Here is a 26449-nt window from a genome sequence, read left to right on the forward strand (position 1 = left end):
AGGGTTTAAGCTATTTCATGTCACTATAGTAATGGGTACTATGTGTGTTCAGATATTGGGCGAGAAGTGGCACACAGAGGCAGGGCCGGCCCCAGGGGTGGGCGGATCGGGCGGTTGCCCAGGGCGGCGGGCCGGGGCGGTGGGGCCAGGGCGGCGGAGCCGGGGTGGCCGCGGTGGAGCCGTGGCGGGGAAGCCGGTGGAACTGGGGCGGCAGAGCCAGGGCAACAAACAAATTTTAGGGAACAGTAAATTTTTAATACGAATAAAATAATAAATTCATTAAGTGAATGTGAAGAGTACAATTATATATATTGCATTTTACGCAGAGAACAAGCTTAAGAAGATAAACGGCAATTCAAACATCAATTTAAAATTATAATTTAAGTCCAAATATAAAAACAAACCACTCGGCTTGTGTATCGAACAACCGTCGCCACCACGTTACGACGTTACCCAGGACGAGTGACAGCGTCAAAGCAACATTGCACTCATTGCAGCGGTTGGGATTGACCTCGACGTATTCCTCTCTCTATCTCTGCCCCCTCCCACGACGTTGTGTTTACTTTATTATTGATTATTTTGGTAGCATGGGCTTCCCTTCCCTCCGAGAGAGAGGAGTTGCAAAAATGAGATATTTTGCAACTTTTTATCTTAATAAACAATGTAGTAATTTGCTTCAACAATTAATAACATTGCCGTTTTGGGGGAAATCCAAGATGGCCGAAAGTCCTGCCGACTCTTAGGTCAGATTTTAAACAAAAACCAAAAAATAATTGATATCTGCAACTGTAAACATAAACCAGCTTATGAAATGAAAATAATTTTTCATCACTCCTCGCCGAAAGTAACTATTTTCGATAACAACTGTCTTCAATGAAAGTAGCTGTTTCCCAAGCTCTAATTTAGGGCGAGGGAAAATCGATCAGCTGATTTTCCCTCGCTCTAAATTTACTTTCCCTCGCTCTCGATTAGTTATCTATTTACTCACTACACGCGCTAGTGTTTTGTTACGGTTTAATTTAATGATTTAAAACAGCTGTTTTATTGTTGCACATTCTAAATCTACATAGAAACAGGCATTAGTTTGATTTGCTGTGTTTTAACATAATACATGTTTGAAATTGCTCAAAGTACGTCTTACATTATTGATGATTTGATGAAAACAACTTAACCTATCACATTTCACCGGATAAATCACCGGAAGGATAAGAAGAGGAATACAGAAAGCTTAGACACTGCTACAAATTACAAAATTTTAAGTTAATTAACGTAAGTGACGAAGTATTTATTAATACATTTATCTAAATAATCTACAATTATGAAGTCATATATTTAAGTTGTGAAGTGTATTTTCAATGATAAAGAGTGGTCTAAAACTATTTTAGTACTACTGAGATATGTTATTCTGTATCTGTGAATTTTTGCGTCGTGATGAAAAGTATCGTTCATAACTCGTACCAAAAGCTTTTTTCCGACACTTGCCCCAATATTCCCGTCCTCGGCTTCGCCTCGTACGTGAAAATAGCTCTCACCTGCTCGGCTTTGCCTCGCACGTGAAATTTGGTTTTCCTGTGTTCGGCTTTGCCTTACACATGAAACTTGGGCGCGCGTCGGAAAATGCCGCTTTCGGTCCTAGTAATGAAATATACTATTAAAATGTGCAATTTACACTTAGAACCCTTAGTACATAATTAAGTCAGAGTTCAGGGAGACACCATAATTCGGCGATCGCTCAAGGAAGGGGTGATTCAAACGACAAACGATTCAAATGATTTTATTGGCCATTCAGTTACATAACAAACAATAGGCTACGTGGAGCCCAGGAGTAAACAATTAGGCGGGACAGTGGCGTAGATACGGGGGGGGGGATCAGGGGAATATATCCCCCCCCCCTTCAACCTATAATGGGTAAAAACATTGTAATAACATTTAAAAAATAATGTTTTAACGTATGCAATGAAATAGTGAACCTTTTTTATTTTACTTCTATTGTATTAAGCTTGTTTTTTGAAAGTCTACTTTCAATATCAATAAATCGTAAATAAACTGCAATGCCAGTGAAAGTAGTATGGTTTTTTCGCGCGAAACAGAGTACAGACACAAGTCAAGGAAGGTCAACAGCCTTAGCCTATCCGCCCCTCCCCCTACCACCACCACTTCACCTTTTACACCTAACTGAAATTAATCGTTTTAACGTGAGCAATAAAATAGTTAATCAAATGTCATGCCTATTGTACTAAGCTTGGTTGTTTGTACGTATACTTTCATTATCGATGAATAAATGGTAACAGATAAACTACATGCCGGTAGCTGGTAGCAGTGGTGGGGTGGGATATTTGCGCGCCAGACGTGAGTCACCGGACGTTCCGCGCTCAACCGCCCATCGACACCCTCCTCCTCTACCCCGTCACCCATATACTACGCTTGATCTGTCGTCTGGTGTTAATTATTGTGCCAGTGTGTTTTTATGATTTTCGTATTGCGTGGTGTCTCATGAGTGTTATTTTATGTCGAAACAAAGTTAACTGATCGGGGTTTTTGCCCCGAAAAGAAAAATTTGATGGCGTAAGCTGGTGTGGCAATGGAACAACGATGTTAAGTGATTTTATTACTCACCTTTGAAATAAAATTTTTTAAATAGGCCAAGTCCCGTTAACATATTAATCAAAATATTCAGTGTTAAATATAGAGAAACATAACGTTAAATTTTATCATAATAACGAAAAGTCTAGCCTAAGTACTTAAAAAATAAATGTAATAAAAACTAGTCCATATGCAATTAACGCAAAAAGTTTAATTTCATAAGTGGGTACAAAATTGCATAAAATTGAATTAAGTATTAACTCCAGATTTTACTTCCTAAACGCTTAAAAATAGTGTTTAGAGAAGTTATTTTTCTCAAATTTTACTCCATACCCCCCAGACCCCCCGGGGGGCGGCGGTCACCGATCTCGCCCAGGACGGCAAAGTCCCTAGGGCCGTGCCTGCACAGAGGCAGCACAGAGACAAGGACAGAGTGTAGTGACAATGTGCAGTGCAGTGAAGGACGCATTAAAGGACGCCCAAGGGATGGTAACATGTTAAACGCAGTGAGGTATGAAATGTTAAGTGATTTTTCTAGAAGGTATATAACACCTAGTGAAACGAACAATGGACTTATGTTTGCATAATGATGGACTAATTATGCAAAACAATTTTTATTGTTGTAAAATAGTTATGATATTGTGTTGTCTTCAAGTACCGTAGTCATTTAATAAGGCGATAGGGTCTATTACTGATTTTGTGTTGCTAAATTGTCAATTTCATATATATATTATAGTGTGTATAGATGTAAGAATATTGTGTGTATCTGAATATTTTAAAATTATTGTAATAGAGGAAAGATGAGATGTTGAAAAAATTTCGAAAATAAAATGGGTTGACATTTTTTTTGTTCTAAATTTTGGGGGGTATCTGTAACGGGTCAAATAAATAATCAAATATATAATAATAAATAGTAATAATCGAACCTAAAAAAATGATTAATTATCGGAACGGTACGGTAATTAAAACCAATTATCAATATTCAATTCAATAATGGACGCTCAGTTAGGAAACATGGTGGTTAAATTAGAGTCAAATGGTGTAAATAAAAGGAAATAGTAAATGTTCCAAGATGGCTAGATGAGAGCCCTGTTTGACGTTGACCAAGACGAAGGGCGGGATTAAACACAAATCGGTGTTCTGCGCATGCGCATCCGGGTTGAGATTTGAGAACTACTGAAACGCTTTTGGTCTCCAAAACGGAAATTTTCCGTTTTCGAGGTGTTCGCCTATTACTTTTAGCTCAACCGACGCGCAAGCTCGGTAACGAGGCACTTTTTCGCTGTTCTTCGAAGAGGTCGGACCTACGCTAGTTCAGTTACCAACTTTTGTATAAATTGACTTGATTATCATCTGCCGGAGGTTTAATACCTGTAGTTTGGTCCGGTTTATTTACCAAGTTATTGGACAGTGCTAGTGACGGAGCATCCATCGTTCAAAAGTCAAATTATTTAACGTTCGAGATGAAGATTGGTTAGGCCGGACGACGCCATGACACTCACACAGGCATCGGATAGGGGGTTGCCATGCACATCCACCTAGACGCGGCAGGTGACCATCTACCGACACTGCAGGCAGGACATCTCATCTCACCTCTAACACTAAGCTAAGTGTTTATGCTTAAACTTAGTAGTTATGGCTGCTTAAACTAATCTATAGCCAATGTAAATTTGATTTTTTATTAATAATGTAATTTAACTTAACTTCATCTTCAACAACCAAAGTATAATAACAGATTTTCTTTTGTATAACGTAGTCTATTTAAAAAATGTTTGGTTTAGTCTAAATTAAATTAATAAACAATCTTTTATGTACTGATAATTCTTCTTTATTTTATAACAATGAAATAAGCCCCACCAATTCACAAATTTAACCCTGAGACAAGAGAGAGGCTCTACTAGCCCACAATGAAATTAAATTAAATTAATTAAATAGGTAACTGGTGTGATTGAGTATTGCAGTACTTCATGCTAGCATGCAGTACTTTATGCTAGCATGCAGTTCTTCATGCTAGCATGCAGTACTTCATGCTAGCATGCAGTACTTCATGGTAATATGCAGTACTTCATGGTAACATGCAGTACTTCATGGTAATATGCAGTACTTCATGCTAGCATGCAGTACTTTATGGTAACATGCTGTACTTCATGGTAACATGCAGTACTTAATGTTAACATGCAGTACTTCATGCTAGCATGCAGTACTTCATGGTAACATGCAGTACTTCATGGTAATATGCAGTATTTTATGGTAACATGCAGTACTTCATGGTAATATGCAGTACTTCATACTAGCATGCAGTACTTCATGGTAACAAGCAGTACTTCATGGTAACATGCAGTACTTCATGGTAACATGCAGTACTTAATGTTAACATGCAGTACTTCATGCTACCATCACCAGGTGTATCTTGGATCGATAAACTAAATGCGCAGCAGGCGATAAGCCAATGTAGAGAATGGGACCTTGTGCCAGCAGATACATTGGAATTAAATAGGGGAATTTTAAAAAGCCATATAAAAGTCACACAATCTCTTGATGTAAATGAGTCAAACTCAGACTCAACGTCCGCGACAAGCAAAGAAACACCAAGAGATCTAATCGGCGTTGGTAGGAAAGCAGGAACAGAGCCAAATCAAACGGCGACAGCTTCTCCCCGCGACCAGGAATTAGAGCATAATGAATCGCACCCCGGACAGTCAACCAACGAGAGCATTAATAGGCCGACAGACACGACACCTCAAACGATTGACTGGATGGCAATTGTGCAGGCAACGGCAGCGGCAGTGGGACAAAACATCGCAGCCGCGCTAGCTACAAGTTGTCGCGAAGTCAACCGTGAACCGACAGCGTCGACTAGCGCACCACGCGTACTATATGACATGGTAGCGGTGTTAGACAGATGTACAGGCGCAGATGGTCAAATGTTATTAAAATTTCTGATAGGACTCGAACATATTTTTGAATTGTCACTAACCGAAGAGAAACAAACCTTAGTAGCTATTTTGCCAAAAACAGACGGTCAGTTAAGGTCACAGTGGGTGTCAGCCATATCCAATAATATAGCATACTCGAGTTTGTACAACCAAATCGTAGAAACTTTTTTCCCAAACAGGGCAAAGCAGCAATTAATCGCGAATTCAGTATACCGCACTCAGGGGCGAAATGAACCACTAAGTGAATTCATAACAAGCGTGCAAAACTCTGCCAGAATTCTACTGGATTCTAGTGTGAATTTATTGGATGTAATTCTAACAGGAATGAATCCATCAAGTCGAGCCAGTTTGGCGGGATTTCCGGCCCCAAGATCGGTAGAGGAATTGCTACATTTAGTACCACGAATGGAAGTAATTAGAGGGTCGGCGTGTGATACAGATAGGTCAAACAATGAAAATCGACGACCAGATCATTTTGTTCCAAATAGGCCGCGTTGGCATGTTAGGAGTGGGGACTCGAATCAGACGTGGAGGCGCCAAGAGAATGAAAATGTCAGAGCGAACCATGTTCCATTTGACAAGCGAGTTTTCCGTATAGGCCCAATTCATTACAATACGGCGCGAATCGACCAAATGGCGATCAGATGTTTAGGTCGCACCAGGTACATCAACCGCAACGTCCAGTTTGGCAACAACCGACACAGCTTCAAAACCAAGGTTGGCCTCAACACAGACCCCAGCCACATCAAGGTAGACCGAGTGAGCAGCGTCAAACTTATAGGCACACACAACCGGGCAATTTTCAAAAGTCAAACTTCAACCGGGGGCGGCAATAGGCGCGATCCGCCCTCGGAAATGTCAAAGCGCTGATTCAAACGCGGGGCAAAGTATTATAAATAATAACAAATCCAAAAATGCTCCAAGAATTCCCAAATTGCATTTGTGTTTAATTCCGGTTAAATTTGGTAACTTCACTATTAAAGCATTAGTGGACACAGGTAGTTCGTACAAAATAAACTCACCAGCTTTCTGGGAGTAAATATTTATGTTTGTAATATTTAGAAGGTTATAAACAAATCCAAGCAGTTAATAAGTTGTGTTGGAAGAACAGAATAATTCTTGAATTTAAAGGAGAAATATTGAAAACAGGAGAGGAGACAATTAATAGGAAATCTTATACTTAAGAGAAGAGTAGAGGAGAGGCTTGGTCTCAGAGTAAGGAATCCAGGTACACAATCACTTGGGGAGATGAATCATTTATGCCAGTTATGCTAAGCAACTTATTTTGGAAGAAAGTGGTGAAGGAAGGAGTCTAGGCAAGCAGTCTGGAGTGTGGGAACCTCTTGTGACAGTTAGATTAATGTAACTGAAATTCTAAAATGCTATAGGAAGGGAGGGGAACAGGTCCACGACGTAGGAAGTGGTAGAGGAAGTAGTCAAGGCGAGGGGTCCGGAGTGTGGGAACCTCTTGTGACAGTTAGATTAATGTAACTGAAATTCTAAAATGCTATAGGAAGGGAGTGGAACAGGTCCACGACATAGGAAGTGGTAGAGGAAGTAGTCAAGGCGAGGGGTCCGGAGTGTGGGAAGCCCAAAATTGTGACAGTTACAATAATGTATGTGCAATTCTAAAAATGCTATTAGAAGGGAGGGAAACAGGTCCACTACATAGTATGTGGTGAAGGAAGGAGTCGAGGCGAGCAGTCTGGAGTGTGGGAACCTTTTGTGACAGATTAATGTAACTGCAATTCTAAAATGCTATAGGAAGGGAGAGAAACATGTCCACGAAGTAGGAAGTGGGGAAGGAAGTGGTAAAGGCGAGAAGTTCTGAGTGTGGGAACCGTTTGTGGTAGTTAGATTAATGTACATGCAATACTAAAATGCTGAGGTAAGGGAGGGAAACAGGTCCATGACGTAGGTAGTGGGGATGGAAGTGGTAAAGGCAAGCAGTGCGGAGTGTGGGAACCGTTTATGGCATTTAGATTCATTAGTTAGATAAACATATATTGGATTTTAAATCATTTTTAGGTGATATTATAGCGCTATCGTTAGTATGTTTTACATATCATCATTATAAGCCATACGATATTTTTAAGAAGACTCCTTTACACCGTGCTGTGGCAATTAGGTTAAGTTAGATTAGTTCAGTTTGGCTTAGTTTTGTTTATGATAGGCCTCATAACAAATAAAGAAATAGTCTTCATTTAATCAAAAGACGTTTTGTACAGGAACGTTGGATTTACCTCCTATTGATAACTGTTGGAAATCCATTACGTATATTACCATCGACTGGTTAATTAATGTACGAGAAGTTTGGATTGTTGTTGACTGAGATTTGGTTGATTTGCCCATACAAATAACATTGTGTTCACCAGTGACACCGGTAAGTAGGATAGGTGCTTGGTGGAAGACCATTGTTGCGCTCACGTTCACTCATCCCGTTACGTGCTGAATAAGCATACTACTAGTTTAGTGTAAGGAGGTGAGGGGTCTAGTTGTGCACTCACCGAGCAAGCTTGTGTTTGGGTTTAGCGTTTCTGCCAGACTGATACTTAGGTCCTGGTTGGTGTCAACTAGAGGTTCTCTTTGAGCATCTAGAACATCCACATCATAAACTCATTATCTATCAACTAACAATGCTAAATTATAAACAACAGAAAGCATATAACGCGATTGATGAATCTTTAAGTGGTATGTGTCATACTAGCACTCACACTAACAAGGAAGCTATTCTATGCATTAGGTAGAACAAGGATTATGTGGTTGTGGATGATTTTGCTCTAATGGTTGAAAAAGCCATCTCTTATATTAATATGTGAGGGATGTTTTTTGTGAACAAAACTCCTCTGTTATTTATGGACCGATTTTAATGTTTGAGGTGTCAAATAATTCATCTCAATTTGTAGTTTTGCATAAAGGTTTTAGAATTTAAAATTTCTTAACCTTAAGGGCACGAGACGCTCTCAAAGGTCGCATTTTCCGCCGTAAGAAATACATTGAAAACAATTTCAAAACAAAAACAGCTATATAAAAATAAACTCACCAGCTTTCTGGGAGTAAATATTGATGTTTGTAATATTTAGAAGGTTATAAACAAATCCAAGCAGTTAATAAGTTGTGTTGGAAGAACAGAATAATTCTTGAATTTAAAGGAGAAATATTGAAAACAGGAGAGGAGACAATTAATAGGAAATCTTATACTTAAGAGAAGAGTAGAGGAGAGGCTTGGTCTCAGAGTAAGGAATCCAGGTACACAATCACTTGGGGAGATGAATCATTTATGCCAGTTATGCTATAAACTTTTTTTCTAAGAAAGTGGTGAAGGAAGGAGTCTAGGCAAGCAGTCTGGAGTGTGGGAACCTCTTGTGACAGTTAGATTAATGTAACTGAAATTCTAAAATGCTATAGGAAGGGAGGGGAACAGGTCCACGACATAGGAAGTGGTAGAGGAAGTAGTCAAGGCGAGGGGTCCGGAGTGTGGGAAGGCCAAAATTGTGACAGTTAGAATAATGTATGTGCAATTCTAAAAATGCTATTAGAAGGGAGGGAAACAGGTCCACGACATAGTATGTGGTGAAGGAAGGAGTCGAGGCGAGCAGTCTGGAGTGTGGGAACCTTTTGTGACAGATTAATGTAACTGCAATTCTAAAATGCTATAGGAAGGGAGAGAAACATGTCCACGAAGTAGGAAGTGGGGAAGGAAGTGGTAAAGGCGAGAAAATCTGAGTGTGGGAACCGTTTGTGGTAGTTAGATTAATGTACATGTAATACTAAAATGCTGAGGTAAGGGAGGGAAACAGGTCCATGACGTAGGTAGTGGGGATGGAAGTGGTAAAGGCAAGCAGTGCGGAGTGTGGGAACCGTTTATGGCATTTAGATTCATTAGTTAGATAAACATATATTGGATTTTAAATCATTTTTAGGTGATATTATAGCGCTATCGTTAGTATGTTTTACATATCATCATTATAAGCCATACGATATTTTTAAGAAGACTCCTTTACACCATGCTGTGGCAATTAGGTTAAGTTAGATTAGTTCAGTTTGGCTTAGTTTTGTTTATGATAGGCCTCATAACAAATAAAGAAATAGTCTTCATTTAATCAAAAGACGTTTTGTACAGGAACGTTGGATTTACCTCCTATTGATAACTGTTGGAAATCCATTACGTATATTACCATCGACTGGTTAATTAATGTACGAGAAGTTAGGATTGTTGTTGACTGAGATTTGGTTGATTTGCCCATACAAATAACATTGTGTTCACCAGTGACACCGGTAAGTAGGATAGGTGCTTGGTGGAAGACCATTGTTGCGCTCACGTTCACTCATCCCGTTACGTGCTGAATAAGCATACTACTAGTTTAGTGTAAGGAGGTGAGGGGTCTAGTTGTGCACTCACCGATGTTTGGGTTTAGCGTTTCTGCCAGACTGATACTTAGGTCCTGGTTGGTGTCAACTAGAGGTTCTCTTTGAGCATCTAGAACATCCACATCATAAACTCATTATCTATCAACTAACAATGCTAAATTATAAACAACAGAAAGCATATAACGTGATTGATGAATCTTTAAGGGGTATGTGTCATACTAGCACTCACACTAACAAGGTAGCTATTCTATGCATTAGGTAGAACAAGGATTATGTGGTTGTGGATGATTTTGCTCTAATGGTTGAAAAAACCATCTCTTATCTCTTATAAAGGGTGACACAAAGGAACCGGACGTTTTTTAAACAGCTGTTCCATTGTTGTTGCACGTGGTAGGAAGATTGAAGTTATGTCATTACCTTCAGTGAGGCTTGCCATTTTTGTTGAAATGGCTCAGTGGACCCTAGACCATCGGGTTTTCGCATACGATACTTTGGTCCGAAATGGTGAATCCGTCGTCAAATCCAGCGGGAATTTAGTCGACATTTTAATATTGAACGCCATGGAACGGTTCCAAGCCGAAATACGCTATTAAGATGGGTTTCAGGGTTCCGAACAACTGTGAATATAACAAGAAAGAAACCACCAGCCCTTGTTAGAACTTCGGGAACACCCGAAAACATCGCTAGAGCGAGAGCAGTATTGAATGAATGTTTCCTAACAAGGTGATTTCTCGCTTTGGTGACATACCGTGGCCGCCAAGGTCACCTGACTTGTCCACTAGTGATTATATCCTTTGGGGGTTTCTTAAGGAGCGTGTTCATGCTCACAAACCACGCACTCTAGAGGATTTGAAGTTTGCAATCACAGAAGATATCAATGGCATTGAACCTCCTGACCCGAGTTTCACATGATTTTCAGACCAGAATGAACATTTGTAGATAAGTACATGGCCGCCGTATGCATGACGTCATTTTCAAAAAATGACGGTTTTGTAACAAATGGCAAATGTTTACCTCACTATGTACAGTATTAAAACCAGTTTATTCCTTTTAACTACTGTGTACTACTTATTTAAAAAACGTCCGGTTCCTTTGTGTCACCCTGTATTAATACGTGAGGGATGTTTTTTGTGAACAAAACTCCTCTGTTATTTATGGACCGATTTTAATGTTTGAGGTGTCAAATAATTCATCTCAATTCGTAGTTTTGCATAAAGGTTTTAGAATTTAAAATTTCTTAACCTTAAGGGCACGAGACGCTCTCAAAGGTCGCATTTTCCCCCATAAGAATTGCATTGAAAACGAAAACAAATTTCAAAACAAAAACAGCTGTATATAAAAATAAACTCACCATCTTTCTGGGAGTAAATATTGATGTTTGTAATATTTAGAAGGTTATAAACAAATCCAAGCATTTAATAAGTTGTGTTGGAAGAACAGAATAATTCTTGAATTCAAAGGAGGAATATTGGAAACAGGAGAGGAGACAATTAATTGGAAATCTTATACTTAAGAGAAGAGTAGAGGAGAGGCAGAGTAAGGAATCCAGGTACACAATCACTTGGGGAGATGAATCATTTATGCCAGTTATGCTAAGCAACTTATTTTGGAAGAAAAAAACCATGAAGAATATACACATTATGTTGTCACAGTGGTAAGTAAACCCACCTAAAGTCATATCAAATAAATACATGCAAGAAATGTTTACTGGTAACAGCTTTAAGTCGGGAAACATTTGTAGAAAACACAAAAAATAAGGCCGGGTCAAAAAAATGCTCAAATATTTTTACAAGAAGCGTTTATTATTCCAAAGCGCTATTAAATAGCGTAAGTATTTCAATTAGTTACATAAGCATTTAAGTTTTCGGGTCTTTTAAAATCATCGATAATTATGACTGTTATTACTGTAGTTTTAAAATAACTTCTGTATAATATCGGTACTTGACAATTGCTCGATTTCGAGCAACAGGTACACTAGTTTTATTTATCCACCGAATTACATCAGTATAATGTAATGCTCTTCATAACTACACACTGACATGCACATGCACTGACATGTAGACAGTATAATTTTTTAACATGCAAAATATAAAAATACATGATCCACAATCCCAATTGATCTCTGTGATGGCTAAAGCTATGTTACGAGGTTTGTGAGATTAGTGAGCGATACTCACAATATTTCTTTGGGCACAGAAAGTCAAATTTGCTGTTTTTAGAAAATAGCCGAAAACAAAGTAAAAATACTAGAAACAATTAACTTATTCAGGCTGCATATTTTTATTAAATTGACAACATAAAATATTAAGATCTCCTCTGTGGTTCTATATCTGGAGGAAATATCAGTTCAATCTTTTGTGACTTTTATTGGGTAACTTATCTATTATCCTGGGTTTAAATTCTCTTATTTAAGTTAGCTAAACTATATCCTTTTTCAAAATAGCTCCCAACGCATACCAAGCAAATTGAGTTTATGATGAGTAACTTATGTAAAAACTGCAAAGTACGGTATATAACTCACCACGCAGCAAGTCTGAAGCTATAATTCCTAATGAGGAATCTGCAGAGCTCATCCTGTCTTCCCCAATGGAAGCCAGGTCTTTATCTGTCTTCATGTGTTTCTCACTAGTTTCCAGTAATTCGTGTTTCTGGGTTGAGCTTAAACCACCAGAGTAACTTCTGCAACAGAAATGTTTATTTTAAAACATTTTAACACGATTTTTGCCCCTAGAACCCCTAACTTAGTAGTATGAGTAATTTTGGGGGGTTTTAAATGTAAAAAGCCATGCCATGTAAAAAGATCATGAGAAATTTGTCTTATAGATGTCTTATCGAGGAATTAGTTTTACCGAGTTTCGTACTAACAAGGTTCAACTGTACAGTCAAATAAACAGTTAAATAAAATTACAGTCAAATAAACAGCTTGTACAGTTTAACAATTTGATGAGTCATAGTTTTATATTTAAAAAATTTTGTCATTTATTTAAAAGTAAAGCAGTATTAGTTTTGTTAAATCTTGTTATAAGCCTGTAATCACCGTGAGATCTCTGATTAGCTGTTCATTGTTCGATCCCATGTATGGATAATCAGAGTGCCTACGTCGCAACCGAGCTTATAAAAAGGGTTAGACCGCGTGGCCTGGTTTCATTTGGTCAGTAGTTGTCATGTATAATGTGAAATTGCTTTTGTGCAACTTTGTGCACATATTCCCCTTTGTGGTCAAGTCCTAGTTATGTTATTATATTTATTGTCGTGAGTACAGAGGGTGCATCAGTGGTCTTTTATTTAATAATTTTTATTTTTATGTAACAATATAATTTGGCCTTTCAGGCGATTAAAAATATCTTTTTTTTTAAGGTTCAACTACTAGTGAAGAATGAATAAATAAATTGGAATGAAATCAATAGAGAGTTTATTACTTAATTACAAGAATATTATTTAAAACCTCCATATTTTAAATTACAAATTATCTACAATCACAATTTAAAAACATTATAAAATTTTTACTGCTTTGGAAAGACATTTCAAAGTAAAATGTTACAACGGGTAAACAGCTATAACCAGTGCTTGATTTCTGTAGTAACTGTAGACACCAGAACCAGATTTCTGTAGTTGTACGGATCTGTTTATCGAGTCGTGTCACATCATTCCTTACTACAGTTACCGTTTTGTTCGTTATTTAATCCTGTTAAATGTGCCGTTATTACCATTTTAACCTTTCAGTGCTAGGCCAATATTTCCTAAGACTTTTTGTTTGCCTTTCAATTCCAATAAGTTACCTGTTGTTGAATTTTAACTGTAATGTTGTCACTATTTTATTAATTAGGCTAATTTTGGATAATAAGACGATAACACAATTTATAACTAAGATAATACCTGGAATTTGTAGTAAACATTAAATAAAACTTAGTTTTTGTTGTAAATTTCCAAGTTTTCTTATAAATTGTAATGTTCTGTCAGCATTGTTTGCAACCAAAACCTCATAAAATCGAAAGACATCTAGTTTACCATGTAATATTGAATTTAACCGTGATTTATTTGGATAAGATTATCGTAATACAGGGTTATTACAAATGATATTCGTGATTTTGATTATAAATATTACTGGGTTAATTTGTTTTAAGAATATTTTAGTTGGTACCATTGGAAAGAAAAACTCACAAAGTTTCCTTACATTGGTTTGGGTGCATATCAGCTGTTTGTCAAGTCAATTGTTGTAAGTGTTGTGTAGTGGCTGAATTTGAAGGCAGGAAAGATTTTTGCCAGTTGAAATATTACATTAACCAATCTGTTATTAGTGTGCAACGACACTTTAGAACCAGGTTTAACGATTATCCTCCTAATAACCACTATATTGGCAAGTGACATTTGAAATTTAAGAGAAATGGCTGCATTTGAATGTTACTTGTAGTAGGGCTGAACTTAACAATGTGCTGCCTGAGATATGGAACGAGCTCGGTGGTCCGAATATTGACACACCCCTGAACTGGCCTACACGATCTCCGGACATCACCCCCTGATTTTTTTTGTGGGGATACATCAAAGATAAGGCGTACACACCACCATTATCAGATAGCATACTTGAGATCCAGCAACGGATTACCAATGCTATCGAAACAATAGACCTAGACACACTTTTCAAAGTCTAGCAAGAGCTTGACTACATTATTGACATCTGTCGTACCACAAGGGGTTCCCGTATCGAGCATTTACAGTTCTGTGTATCTGTGTCGAAACTTTTTGAGTTTTTCAAAAGTTGTAACCATTTTATTTCTTTGTATAACAAATAAAACTAAATTAATATAGTTGAATTAATATAAACTATATTAATATATGTATGAAATCATGAACATCATTTGTAATAACCCTGTATAGGGCCTAGCCATTTTAGGGTAAATATTTTGCAGCAAAGCCTCAGTAACACAATATATGATCACTGTTGTGTTTCAACTGAAAAATATCATCTAAACAGTCCGTGACTAACTAGTGCTGCTACCTAGTAACGCATTGAACAACCTGCTGTAGTGGTATCTATTAGCAACCGCTGGTGTCAGCTTAAATACCGGTTTTTGACTCCTCAGACTTCAAGCACAGATAGCCGAGAAGGCTAGGGCGTGTGTCACTTGGCCAGTGGCATTCGTCTGCTCGGGTTCGATTCCCGTCCTGTGTGGCAAATAATTGTTCATTGATTGAAATTGTACTGTAGCCTACTGTAATTTGCTGTTTCTTATCACTGTTTTTTTTTTTTTTAATAATACATTAAAGAAAATTTTATTAGACCTATAATACTGTACAGAAATTCAAACAATTTTTATCATAGTTTTCGTAAGCAGTAAAAATGTTGTTTATTGTAAAACTACTTCATTTTCTGATGCTTTTCCACTAATATGGCATTTTCTATAACCTGGCCCTAATAATCACCATATAGGGCTGGATTAACGAGATCCTACTGTACATAAGTTATTTACCTTTCGGTCGCAGTGGAGGCAGCTTGAGGCAAAGGTGTGCTCAATATAGTCATATCAGTCATTGCACCAGGAACTGAGAACGTTGAACAGTTTGATTTGTCCATTGCTTGAATCAATTAGCCTACCGTACCTAAAAAAGTATTTTGAGGTAAGAAATTAAGGATCCAAACTATGTTGGACATAGTTTTAAAATACTTATCAGGTTGGGGTGGGGGTTGGGGTGGGGTATACTGTCAGGTTGGGGTTTTAGTGTTTTTATTTCTATTCAACTGGTCTTGATTTTTAAGTTAGATGAATAGGAAATAACTTCTTGATCAGCATTGTACGTGTTATTAAATTTACGGAAAGTAAATAAAGATAGTCTTATAACACTTAAAAAATATATTTACGCTTATACTGTTACTCACAAGACGGTAAATATATAAAAGATGGTAAGTGGTGATCGATTTCAATTGGACACTCCAATCATCATCAGACCCAATAGGCGAATGTGCATTGTGGGTGCGCTTGTACCCATTTGTCCCTGGTTGTTTGGGGGTTTGTGTTGTAATTTAGTAATTGGTCCAAATCCCAGTTTAGTTCTAATGGATGATTGATGTGAAAACTTAAAAAGAGGTATGCTGGGGAATATCCAGTGCTTGAGTGCTTGGCTGAATTAAAGGCTATCTGAAAAAGATGGATATTTTGGTCCCAATAAACTTGGTAGAGGTGTCCAAAGAAAGGTCTTGGTCTGTAGATGAGTTATCAAAAGAAAAACGAACTAAATTCCCTTAGGGCTCTGCCCCAGAAGCCTTTAAAGATCCCTCCACACATTTGTTTACATTTTGGCCATGTGGATAGTACATTTTAATGAAACAGCTGTTAATTTTTAAATCTATATTACTTATTTAATACGCAAGCAGGTTTTTTGTGACAATTACTCCTCCGAAACTGCTGAACCGATTGACATGTTTTGGTGTCATTGGAAATTGCGTAACGTGAAGTTGTGCAGGAAACTTTCTTTTTATGAAAATAATTAGAGATTGAGGCCCTGGGGCCCTTTAAAGTTTCGTATTTCTCCATAACATTAACATGGGAAACAAACATTGTTATTAAACTACAGCTGTTGTCAGAAATGCTGTTCTGATATTTAATTTAATTTGTTTACAATGAGAATTGTTTCATGGTGCCATGTGGTCAATGAATTATACTTTTGAATATATTTTAAATGCTATACACTATATAAAATATTAGTACTGTAATACATTAAGAGATCTTCATTTAAATACCGGTAATCAATAAGCACGATTGAGCCTTTGCCTACAATATGTTTCCTGGTAAGTGTGTTGAAACTGTTTCTTATAGTAGATTATAGTATCTTAAAGTAAAACGGTACTATTCTTTTTTGAATTCTCACCTCGTAGCGAAGCACGGGCAGAGCAACTAGTTGTATTTTAAACAACACACATTTATTGGGAGTTACTGAATTGCCCAAAAGAAGTATTTGCAATGTTATTTTATGATTTTAAATCCTTTTATCACAGTAACTCTTACAACTATTTCTTATTGAACTATCTTTTATCTATTTTACAGGTTGGTGTCTGCCTTTTTCACCACTTTTGCCTAGGTGTCTAAGTCTATGTCTAACCTATATTTTATCATATTATTCTAGACAGATCATCATAGGTTCATGAGATTATTGCCATACATGTTTTCAATCATTGGATAAATCTTTGATTGTGTAATACAATACAAAATAATACAATTGCAGAAGGGCATGATGACTATTTGAGCCATGTACATATTTTATTATATTAATAGTAGTTTACAGCAACTAGATAAATCATTTTACAATATTTATGTAGAAATATGTGCACGATTTAGAAAGTCATTAAGCTGGAAAACTGCAATATACTGCATACTTTTCAGAGAGTTTACTTCGATGTATTCATTCAGCTTAGTGAAAACGTAATATAGATATATGTATACATATAAGAACTTGAACTCTTAGAGAGCCTTAGAATGTTATTAGACTAACGAAAAGGGTTGTGCATGTTTACTAGCGCTACTCAGTAACAAAAACCATTTAATCTAATATATAAAATTCTCGTGTCACAGTGTTTGTCTGCAAACTCCTCCGGAACGACTTCACCGATCGTTATGAAATTTGGTGTGTAATTTCTGTAGGTATGCGAATCGGACGTAAACTATTTCCCGTTTCGAAATTCTTAAAAGGGCTCCGCCCCAGTGGCTCTGGAGTTTCCCATGTTAACCTTATGAGAAATGGAATTAATGAATCTTAACAGCTGTTTCAATTAAACAAGTTGGTTCTGTTCTATGATGTTCAATAGCATTAAAGTTACAAGGATTACCAACAGGGTGCAGCACTATTATTTCTTTTACATTTATGACAACAGCTAATTTGCAACCAAAAAGTGAGTGAGCGTAGCGAACGAACTTCAACCTGGAGGCGAGTGAGCGTAGCGAACGAGCTAACCTAAAGGCAAGTGAGCGCAGCGAACGAGCTCCAACCTAAAGGTGAGTGAGCGCAGCGAACGAGCTCCAACCTAAAGGTGAGTGAGCGTAGCGAACGAGCTCCAACCCAAAGGTGAGTGAGCGTAGCGAACGAACTTCAACCAGGACGTGATTGAGCGATGCGAACGAGATCATCTTGAAAATTAAACGTAACGGTACTTTCTTTCCATCGGTCTGTCTTAGGGGAAACCTATAACTTAGGCGATACGAAGTTCGCCGGGTCAGCTAGTTTATCTCTAAAAATATATTCTTAAAGTGCACTGAGCAGCAGCTTAAAAAAAATCGATGTAACCTACCCATATAGTTACAATATGCTCAAACTCGCATTGTAACATTTTTTATAATTAGGCTTATATTTCTCCAACAAATAATTCATCTGCAGAAGTTTATGTGCTCTTCTTACCGTGTCTAATAACATCCAAACACAGAAACCTTGCCTAAAAAGGTGACAAATTATTTGCAGTGGCCTATATTACGGACCGTAGCCCAATGGGTTGGTAACATTATTGAAAATAACACGACATTTTGGCTATACAAAATGGCACAATGAGTAAATACTATTTAAGCAGCTACTGTCATAACAGAAAGGTCATTCCTTTTAAACTAGATCACATCATCCTTTATAAGATTCGTTGATTAAAAATGCATGTAAACATCAATATTACTTGACTGGAGTATATACTTGACTATTTAATATGTGAACAGGTCTGAAGTATCCAGTGCATTTAAGAAGTTTTTTTAATATATTCTAAGTATTGAATAGTGTTTAAAGTGCTACATACCTTAAATTTAACCATATATAAACATTTATAAGTGATAAATTCCGTAAAGAAAAACACAAGTTACAAGAATATTTGAAAAATAGTTTTCCACTTTCTACAGCAGGCCAAAACACATTGTTACACTGACTGGAGCAAACTGGCAGGAAAAGTATAAAGTCTTATTCATAAATTATTAATAAAGGTAAAAAGCATTTTGAACTTAATTTCTTAGCAAAATAAAATAATATTTTTTCTTTTTACACAATGAAAATTTTAATTTGTAATTTAAATTATACAAGAGATACCAACTACGGAACTCAAGAACCACAAGTAAACCTGTAACCTAAAGATAACCTGTTTGAGTTTGAAACCTGCTTCAGCAGAATCGACAGACTCCTTATCAGCTGCTTTGTTTACTCGGAGAACTGACCCTTCAACTGACCTACTAATAGAGCTATTGCCACAATATTCAAATATTTTAAATATTTTATCACTTCTCATTACAGAATTGAGAACTATTGTTATTTAAGATATTACATACATTATTTAAGGAAAGCAATTTAATATTTTAACTGTAAATTAATATAATTATTTTACTGGAAATATAAACTGCAATCAAAAGTAGTTTTGATTTTATTTTGTGTTTATGTTTTATACTTTTTGATATGGATAGCAAGGATAAAAAATGCACGATTCCCAAAGGGTGGAAAAGAGAGGAAATAGTTAGAAAGAAAGGGATTCATAAAGGAAAAATTGATGTATATATAACCTCACCGTCGGGCAAGTTATTTCGTTCTAAAAAAGAACTAGCTAAATACATTGATGAGAAAAAACTTGTGTACAAAATTGAAGATTTCAATTTTTCTGTTAAGAAAACAAATCAAAATTTTCTGTTGGAGCCTCCTGGTGATATAAAGTCTGTTGATATTTCTACTTGTACAGATAGTGGCAGTGTTTGTACTTCTGACGACTCATACAGCTTAAATAGTTTAAATAGTGTAGAAATCATATCTGACTTGCAAAATGATTTTTCAATAGAACTGAACGTTGGAACTCCCCTTAGTACACAGCCCATTGTTGATTTCAACAACCACATAGCATCTAGTAATAGTACTCCAATGCATAAAGATTCATTTGTTGTAAATAAACTAAACGACATTGAGAAGAACTCCAAAATTGCAAAGGAAATTCAAACTGATGTAAACACCGGTCATTGTATGTCTTTGCTTAACAACGAATGGTTAAATGATGATATGATTAGAATTTATCTTGAAATGCTGAATGATAAAATAGTAAACAATGAAAAAATCTATTTTATAAACCCTGTTGTAAGCCAAGCAATCAAGTGCCTCGATGATACAGATTATTTAATAACACCTCTAAAACTACAAGAAAAATCATTTATATTAATACCAGTAAACGATGCAAAAGCTGTTTGTGCAGTGGGTGGCACACATTGGAGCTTATTATTGTATCAAAAATCAAGAAATACTTTTTACTACTTGGATTCTTCAAAACAATACAACTTGGAATCTGCTAAAGAAATTTTCCTGAAAGTCAGTAGAGTCATTACAGATAGTCCCGAAAATGCAAATTTTCATATTGTCAACTGTCCACAGCAGGACAACATGGTTGACTGTGGTGTATATCTGCTTCTGTTTGTTGACCACATAGTGAAGGGAATTCTAAATAACAATATTGATCTAGCTCTCCAACAGTTTCATGAACTAAAAATAAACAGGACTCAAGTAATCTCCAAACGAGCTACCCTTGCCTACCTAATGTACAACAGTCAACACTTGTTCATTGAAGCACCTGATGTAAAAAAATTGTTCTTTGAGCAGTGCATGCCTCGGACCTGCTTAACAGAGCCTACACCTCAAGTCACAGACATCCAATCCACAACATCTACGGACCCTAAAACTAAAGAAAAAGGATTTTTAATCAGAAACAATAATAATAGCCAAAAATGGGAACAACCTAAACAAGTGTCAAAAGCAAAGCCGCAGCCAAAAACTAACCTTAACCTGAACACCACTACAATACAAACAAACAACCGCTATGATGTACTACATCATAATCATGGGGCAGAATACTTAGAAGATACCGGTAGATCTAACAACTTCACAAGCCCAGTACAAAGTACAGCAAAAGATAAAAGAAGATCTGCTGTGCCTAAATGGATCCATGACAGGGAAAATAGTACTAAAATGGAAATAGAATTATATGCAGATAGTCACGGGAGACAGCTTCCTGAAATAATAAATTTCTGCAGTAAAAATAAAATAAAAGTTAGTGGCCAAGTGATGCCCGGGGCAACTACCGAAAAAGTGTATAATGAGGCAATGAGAAGTAGAATTAGAAACAAGATGCTGCTTTTAATATCGGGCTCAAATGACGTAATTAAAAAGACAACCAATAATATCTATGAAAACTTAGAAAAGTATCTGGAAAACTTGATTGCTGGAGGCAACAGTAAAACAATAATAGTCACTACTATTCCTCACCGCTATGATCTAAATCCAAAGGACTCAGCCCATATGATCATATAACCATGATCAATAACTATATCAAAGAAATTACGGTAAGAACTCCTTGCGTAAAAGTTATTGATCTTGACGAGCTGGAAAGGTTTCATTTTACCAATCATGGGTTGCATCTGAATCAACGTGGAAAGAAAAAGCTATCCTACATGATAACATCACTCATAAATAAAATTAAGATAAACAACGTCACACATGTTATTGGAGGTGATAGGCCTGTAAATAGTAATTCTGTAAATAGTAAATCTGTAAATAGTAAATCCGTAAATAGTAACTCTCCCAGACAGATAAGAAATTCAGCTGGTATTAATATCATCCAAGCAAACATGAAGGACATTATAGATGGATTTCAGAACAACGAGACTGTGGGTTTTGCGCATACAATATCAGCTGACCTGGATAGTGAGAGGAGTATGAGTGCTGGGGTTGCGGTTACCTTCCGGAATCAATTTGGCAAGCCCCTCCTTTCAAATTGCCTTAGCAGTCACTTGGCATATCAAAAGGTGAATAAAGGAGCAAGCATATTTAGTCTCATTACAAAAACTAAATATTTTTTGAAACCTACAAAATTTGACTACGACTGTGCTTTTAAACAACTGACAAATGAATTTAAAAAAAGACAGCTTAAGATACTTATATGTTCAGCGATGGGTTGCGTTAGAGATCAAATATGGCCAGATCACTTTATACAAAACTTAATAAGATTTCAAAAAAATACTGGAGCAATTGTAAATATTATCTGCTATTATCAAAACTCAAATAGGCTTTTATACAACGGTGTACCCTATAACTATTTTCTGAAACGTCTACAACAAATTATTGATGTCTATCACACCCAACAGTCTTCCCCTATCAGCGAGCTTCACTTGGAATCATCTGCATCAGTTTCCAATGGATCGACACTAGACCAAAGAACTTCACCTAAGCCGACTCACAACAGCCCAACCTCCACTAGTAACCCTGCCAGTCCAAAAGTCACTCCTGGTGATCTTCAGTTTAGTGAAGTGGTCAAGCTTCCGGGAAGTGTTAAAAAGCAGAGCAGTGGCACATTAGAGAGTGTAAATAGTGTAAATATTCAAGTTCCACCATGTCAAATGTCTTTAAATAATAGTAGTTTTTTATTAATACCAATTTGTCATCAAATTTGAAAGGGGTTAGCTTTAAGTATAAGAGTATATCATGTGTTAAAACTTATCCAGAGTTTCCAAAAGAATCCAATTCAATCCATACATTAACTACTAAACAAAGAGGAATTGAAGAAAATTTATCTTACCCCAGAGAAATAATTCCTTTAAATGTTGATAAAAATTCATCTTTTTTAAATGCTGATAAATCCTCTAATGTAAGCCTTTTAGACCAAGATAACTACCGTGTAAATTGCAAAGAGGGTCATTTTGATCTGTATAAAAAATGTGTTAAGTGGGAATATGGTCAAACCTTTTGTGCAAATAAGAAAAATGCATTTATCATGCACTTGAATATTCAGGGTGGTCTCGTGAAAAAACTGCATGATATACACTTATTTTTGGATGATTCAAATGTTGATGTAGTGTGTTTGAATGAGCATTGTTTACAGGATAATCAAATAAATTTGTTATCAAGTCTAAACAAATATAAGTTAGCAGCTTATTATTGTAGAAGCTCAATTGCAAGGGGAGGTTCATGCATACTTTTGAAACTTGATTATGTTTTTAAAGAAATGACAGATTTATATATATACAATGAAGAATACCAATTTGTCATCAAATTTGAAGGGGGTTAGCTTTAAGTATAAGAGTATATCATGTGTTAAAATACTTTTGAAACTTGATTATGTTTTTAAAGAAATGACAGATTTATATATATACAATTAAGAAAGTATTTTTGAAGTTTGTAGTATTGAAATACCTATTTTGAATGTTATTATTGTTTCAATTTATAGAACTCCATATGAGAATAATTTTATAATATTTATAGATAAATTAGAATTGCTACTTTCTAAGCTACAAAAATATGTAAAAACTTATCAGATTTGTATAGCAGGAGATTTTAATATAGATATTTTAGAAACCTGCAGCTCACCCAGCCATAAAACTAGGTTTTTAAATTTAATCAGCATGTAGGGTTTTACAATTAATTTTCGTTCTCCAACTAGAATAACTATAAATACAAGCTCATGCATTGACAATATTTTAACTAATGACAACTTTGTTTTTAACCAGAATATAAGATCTAAAATGAACCTTGAACTAGGTGTTTCGGATCACAGGGCACTTTTTATTGAAATTTCAAGAAATACTGCACTTTGCAAAAAAATACAGCACAAAAAAAGATTATTTTCAAAACAAAATAAAGCGCTTTTTTATCAACACATATCAGGAGTTAATTGGAATACATTGCCTCAACAAGATGCTCAAACTAATTTTAACCATTTTTTCAATCAGTTGTTAGTAAATTTTGATAAATGTTTCCCTCTTAAATTTTACACTAACAAACCACCCAAAAATAAATATAGGAAAAGCTGGGTGACTAAAGGTATTAAAATATCAAGTCAGAGAAAAAGAGAGCTAAGCACTATTGCCAAAACGGTTCAAGATGTTAATTTTAAAAAGTATTACAAAAACTATAGAAAAATATTTAAAGCTGTTTGCGATAAGGCTAGGAAAATGTTTAATTGTAAAGTTATATCATCTTCAGATAATAAGAGCAAAGCGGTGTGGAATGTTGTGAAGTCTGAACTTGGAGTCCTGAATTCCAATCATTTGGATTTCCCTGATTTGTGTGTCGGAGACAAGCAATTAAAAGATGGACAAAATGTGGTAAATTTTCTCAATGATAAATTTTGTAACATTTACAAAAATATAAATTGTATGCCTTGCTTACACACTGCAACTAATTTGATTAATAATACTAGTAGGCCTAATAATATAAGAATGAAATTTCAGTTCAGACATGTATCGATTTTAGAAATTAAAAAAACCGTTAGAAATTTAAAAAATAAAAAATCTTCTGGATGGGATGAAATTCCTATTGAATTAATTAAAAATGTCATAAACCATATTGCAGAGCCTCTGTGTCTAGTAATCAATCAATGTTTTGATGAAGGAATTTTTCCCTATCAATTAAAAAATGCTGAGCTGAAACCACTTTTCAAAAAAGGCTCAGTAATGGACCCTGATAACTATCGTCCTATTTCAATACTCCCATCTTTGTCTAAAATCTTTGAAAAAATTGCTTACAACCAAATCTATTCATATTTCGAAAATAATGATTTATTTACCAATAAACAATATGGTTTTAGATCTGGGAAAAACACTATATCTGCTGTCTCAGATTTCATAAATCAGGTTTCTGATGGCTTGGATGGGTCTCAGAGCACAGCTGCGGTGTTCTGTGATCTATCCAAGGCATTTGATTGTGTAAATTACAATATATTAATGAGTAAACTTAAATATTATGAATTTTCTGATATGGCTCTGTCTTGGATGCATTCATATTTGACTAACAGACATCAAAGAACAATAATCGTAAAAAATGGTAAAAAATGTATTTCACAGTGGCTTAACACTAAATGTGGGGTTCCGCAAGGGTCAATACTAGGCCCCTTGCTATTTTTAATATTTATTAATGACATACCTCGAAATGTATCGTCTAACCTTATCTTATATGCTGATGACACTACAGCAATAGTTAAATCAAATAATTTGCAAAATCTTAAACAAGAAATCAGTCTTTCTATTCTTAATTTATCTAATTGGTTTACAGCCAACGGGCTGAAACTTAATAATTCTAAAACACAGGTGATGTTATTTCAAACAATTCAGAATAGGCAAAACTCCACTGTTGAATTATCTTATGATAATAATATTATATCCTTTACTGAAAATGCAAAATTTTTGGGTTTAGATATCGATAAGAATTTAACATGGAAAACACACATAAAAATGGTAGTTGGTAAATTAAATACGGCTTGCTTTCAAATGTATGTTTTGAGAAATGTAATAGATTTAAAAACTAAACTCACAGTGTACTATGCAATGTTCTTTTCTGTCTTGCAATACGGGATTGAATTATGGGGAGCAACTTCTTATTCTAAAGCAGTTTTTAAAATTCAGAAGAAATTTATAAGGATATTATCATTTATGCCTAAAAGAACCTCATGCAGAGCTTTATTTGCTAAATATGAGATATTAACTTTGCCTTCACTTTATATATTTAAAATGATGGTGAATTTTAAAATTAATTATCAAATGTACAATGATAAACAAATCAGTCATCCATATCTTACACGCTCAAAAAATTTTCAATATCCAAGACATCGCCTTTGTTTATATGAAAGATCTCCTTATTATATGGGATTAAGGCTTTACAACAGTCTACCCACTAATTTCAAAGAAATGAACAGTATTTCAAAATTTAAAAATGATTTCAAACAATACCTTTTACAGAAAAATTATTATAATATTTCCGATTATTTAAATGATAAGTAAATATATTTTAGTTTAAGCTATGTGGATTTTAGTTTTGTTATGTAACTTAGTGTTTAAGATCTCTGACAATATCACCTGTTTCACCAGCTAACGCTGGATCTGTGAAATGTTTTTGTGATAATAAAGTAATATTTCATTTCATTTCATTTCATTTCATATTTACGTAACAGCCAATTTACAGTATTTTTTGCTTTTTGGAAATGCCACATTGCTATGTTATTTGCATTATTTATTGCCAATGAAGCCGCACGGCCATATAAACGAGGAGGCCCCTAACAGTTCAGGAATAAAAGCCAACTTTACTTCAAGTATATTCCACTACACCTAACATTCCGTAGAGAGATTTTTTTGGTACGGTATGGGAAATATTTTATTCATTGAATGATCAACCATATTTGGTAACTAACGCAATTAATATCATTATCGTTTTTACACTTATTACTCTTTAAACAATGCCAAATGATCAAAATATGTATAATTTCACTCAATTTATCGCAGTTAGATGAATTAGCGTAAGCCCTGAAAGCAACCGTCGATTTCGACGGGTTTCTCCTAGTTATGTTATAGTCCTTTAAATACTGAACAAAATTGTACAAATCCCATTTCCGTATATTTACTCTCACCGCTTACACATGATAAAGGTTGTTGACAAACTTATGGGAGAAAGTATGTCAAAATGGTTACCAGTATATCATGGATATATGGAAATAGTTGATTGAATATATATGGAATAGTTACCAGTATCCCTGATGCTCCCTCTGACCCTTTGGACATTTTGAAAGATCGGATGCCGGAGTTTCAGCC

The 26449-nt window shown here is 35.6% G+C and overlaps 1 protein-coding gene across 5 annotated transcripts in view; it reads right to left on the minus strand.

The window, feature by feature from the left end:
* Positions 1-26449, minus strand: part of LOC129005583 (uncharacterized) — a 124983-nt gene that overhangs the window by 40174 nt on the left and 58360 nt on the right. For 3 of the 5 annotated variants that reach the window (XM_054434510.1, XM_054434508.1, XM_054434511.1), the window contains exons 2-5: positions 15359-15488; positions 12412-12569; positions 9922-9999; positions 8027-8113 (exon numbers count right to left, since the gene is read on the minus strand). In XM_054434510.1, the coding sequence (XP_054290485.1) occupies positions 8027-8113; positions 9922-9999; positions 12412-12569; positions 15359-15462 (427 nt within the window). In that variant the 5' untranslated portion in view covers positions 15463-15488. Of the gene's footprint in view, positions 1-8026; positions 8114-9921; positions 10000-12411; positions 12570-15358; positions 15489-18654; positions 18926-26449 lie in introns of those variants that run through there. The other 2 variants (XM_054434509.1, XM_054434512.1) reach the window with 2 other exon arrangements.

This window comes from Macrosteles quadrilineatus, unplaced genomic scaffold, assembly GCF_028750875.1.
Source record: "Macrosteles quadrilineatus isolate MER2022 unplaced genomic scaffold, UCM_ALF_1.0 Scaffold_24__1_contigs__length_1734639, whole genome shotgun sequence".
NCBI classification, from domain to species: Eukaryota; Metazoa; Arthropoda; class Insecta; order Hemiptera; family Cicadellidae; genus Macrosteles; species Macrosteles quadrilineatus.